The 2,667-nt window shown below is 43.2% G+C and overlaps 1 protein-coding gene across 4 annotated transcripts in view; it reads left to right on the top strand.

The window, feature by feature from the left end:
- Positions 1-1,963: 1,963 nt before the first annotated feature.
- Positions 1,964-2,667, top strand: part of FAM170A (family with sequence similarity 170 member A) — a 6,928-nt gene continuing 6,224 nt past the window's right edge. For 3 of the 4 annotated variants that reach the window (XM_017872333.1, XM_017872330.1, XM_017872331.1), the window contains exon 1: positions 1,980-2,296. In XM_017872333.1, coding sequence (XP_017727822.1) covers positions 2,227-2,296 — 70 coding nt within the window. In that variant the 5' untranslated portion in view covers positions 1,980-2,226. Of the gene's footprint in view, positions 2,297-2,667 lie in introns of all 4 variants that reach the window. The other variant, XM_017872334.1, reaches the window with a different exon arrangement.

Below are 2,667 nucleotides of genomic sequence, written 5' to 3'. Positions count from 1 at the left end.
AAAAAAAAAAAAAAAAAATGTGATGTTGACCAGTCGCAATGTGTGGACTTTGTTTGGATCTTGATCTCAACAATACAGTTATACAAAGATTTTAGCATATTTGGAGGAAATTGAGTATGGCTTGGTTATTAAATTATATAAAATAATTATGGTTAAATTTATTTGGTGAGATAATGATATTTCTGTTATCCTTTTTAAAAGTTCATATCTTTGGAGGTACATACTGCTGCCTTCAAGGAGAAATGACATAATGTCTGGAATTCGCTTTAAAATACAGCAAATCCCCCACTCCTCTATCTCAAACACCTAAATAAAAAGAAATGAACAAAAGATTAAAAGTGTGTGTATGCAGTGGATGGAACAAGAATGGCAGAATACTGATAACTGTTGAAACTGGATTATGTGTACATAAAGCTGCATTCCTATTACACAATTCTCTCTAATTTAGTCTGAAAATTTTTACCACACAAAAAAATGCTCCTTGGCCCCTCTTTTTTAGGGATTCTTTAAGAAACTGGAGATTTAATCTCGTCAGCAATTTTTTACAAGGCTACGTTTGCCCTATCTTCATTCTCCCTCTGCCTGGGGACAGTCTGCAGTGCCCTTCAAATCTGGTCCTACCTTGGTCCTCTGGGTATTTCTACTGCTTTTTTAATGCAGGGACTTCAGGGAGTCCCCCTCATACTTGTCAACTAATAGTCCCACTGGATTGGGGTCACTGCCCCAAATGAGGTGTCTCTAATTTTAGATTGGAATCAGGAAAATCCAGATGGGTTTTATAAGTTGCCACTTACAACTGGTATACATTTCAGCCTATGAGCAGAGATGTGCAGGAGATAGTATGCAATTTTCTTATATAACTCCATTTAATTTGTCATTTAAACCTGGTTCTGTTGATGTCCTGTTTGGATTTCCACCTCTCCCTATTTGGAAATCATACAGGGCTGAGGTTTTGAGGGTGGGGTGAGAGCATAGTCTCTGGTTATTGGAGCATACAGCTGAAGTTTAGATGCCCATCAGCTCAGTTGCCAGGGCATCTTTAGGCGGTGTGGCTCCTATGCCATGTGTGAGATAGGTTGCCATGATTCTGCTTGTATCCATAATACAGCCAGCCCTTCTTGAAGTTTTTGCCACATGTACCTCTTCAGCCACATTTCAGAGGGCTCCTCTCCTCCATAGTTTGAAGATCTCTCTCTCTCCCTGACCTAATCAGTACCTCTCAACACTGTAATAGAGTAAGAAGGGGGCATGCCTAATTAGAAAAATCCTGCTTCCATTATGTTTCTGCTAACTTTCCTCTTTCCTATGGAGTTTGAGATTTTAGAAATAAAAGTCAGGTAGGGTATGGTGGCTCATGGCTGTAATCCTAGCACTTTGGGAGCCTGAGGCAGGAGGATATCTTGAGGCTAGGAGTTCAAGACCAACCTGGGCAACATACTGAGACCCTGTTTAAAAAAAAAAAATTAGTGAGCTGTGGTGGTTCATGCCTGGTGCCAGTTGTTCCAGCTACTCGGGAGGCTGAAGTGTGAGGATCACCTAAGCCCAGGGGCTGAAGTGACCTATGATCACACCACTGCACTCCAGCCTGGGTGACAGAGGGAGACCCTGTCTCTCAAAAAACAAAACAAAATAAACAACAACCACAGCAACAAATAAAAAACAAAGATAGAAAAGTCAAGATGATTAACATGCTACTGCTGCTTTCAGCCCTGCCATACCCTTCCTCTGAGCAATGAACACAAAGCCTGCTACCTGCTTGAGTCCAGAAGGGAAAGGGTGAAAAAAAAGGAGAAAAGAAAAAAATTAAACAGAAACATGTTAACATCTCAAAATATTCTGCCACATTTGAAATACGGGAGAGTTGAATTCATTAGAGGACTTCTACTGGAAAAAAGGAATTGTTCTTGAAAAGGAGGTCTCGCAGTTGCACAGACTGTGTTGGACCTAGGTCCGCAGAACGCTGTGATGTCATCACTGAGGTCAGAGAATCTGCTGTGGGCCTGGTGACCTTTGAACCTTAACAGCCCTGCAATGTAGTGAGCACACTGGGCAGTGCTGCTCGTTCACTAAGCGATCTTGAGTTCTTCAGCTGTTTAGGAGATTCGACTACGTTTATTCATACTGAATCTTTTTAATGAATTTCCTGAGAGCCAAGAAGCGCCAATCTACAGGAAAAAGGGGGAGGTGGACATTAAGCATCTTCGAGAAACTCTTCTAGCGGATACCATGAAACGACGACAAAAGAGGAAACATTTGGAAAATGAAGAGTCCCAGGAAACCGCTGAGAAGGGAGGAGGTATGTGCTGGGCAAACTGTCTGGGTCACAAGCGTCACTGGCCAGCCTGAGCCTTTTTTTTTAAATTTTATTTTTGAGATGGAGCCTCGCTCTGTGGCCCAGGCTGGAGTGCAGTGGCCGGATCTCAGCTCACTGCAAGCTCCGCCTCCCGGGTTCACGCCATTCTCCTGCCTCAGCCTCCCGAGTAGCTGGGACTACAGGCGCCCGCCACCTCGCCTGGCTAGTTTTGTATTTTTAGTAGAGACGGGGTTTCACCCTGTTCGCCAGGATGGTCTCGATCTCCTGACCTCGTGATCCGCCCGTCTCGGCCTCCTTTTTTTTTTTTTTCTTTCTTTCTTTTTTTTTTTTTGAGGCGGAGTCTCGCTCTGTCG

Source organism: Rhinopithecus bieti, unplaced genomic scaffold, assembly GCF_001698545.2.
Source record: "Rhinopithecus bieti isolate Rb0 unplaced genomic scaffold, ASM169854v2 scaffold_6439, whole genome shotgun sequence".
Classification (NCBI taxonomy): Eukaryota; Metazoa; Chordata; class Mammalia; order Primates; family Cercopithecidae; genus Rhinopithecus; species Rhinopithecus bieti.
The sequence above is the reverse complement of the archived record's forward strand: the minus strand, read 5'-3'. Positions and strand labels throughout refer to the sequence as shown.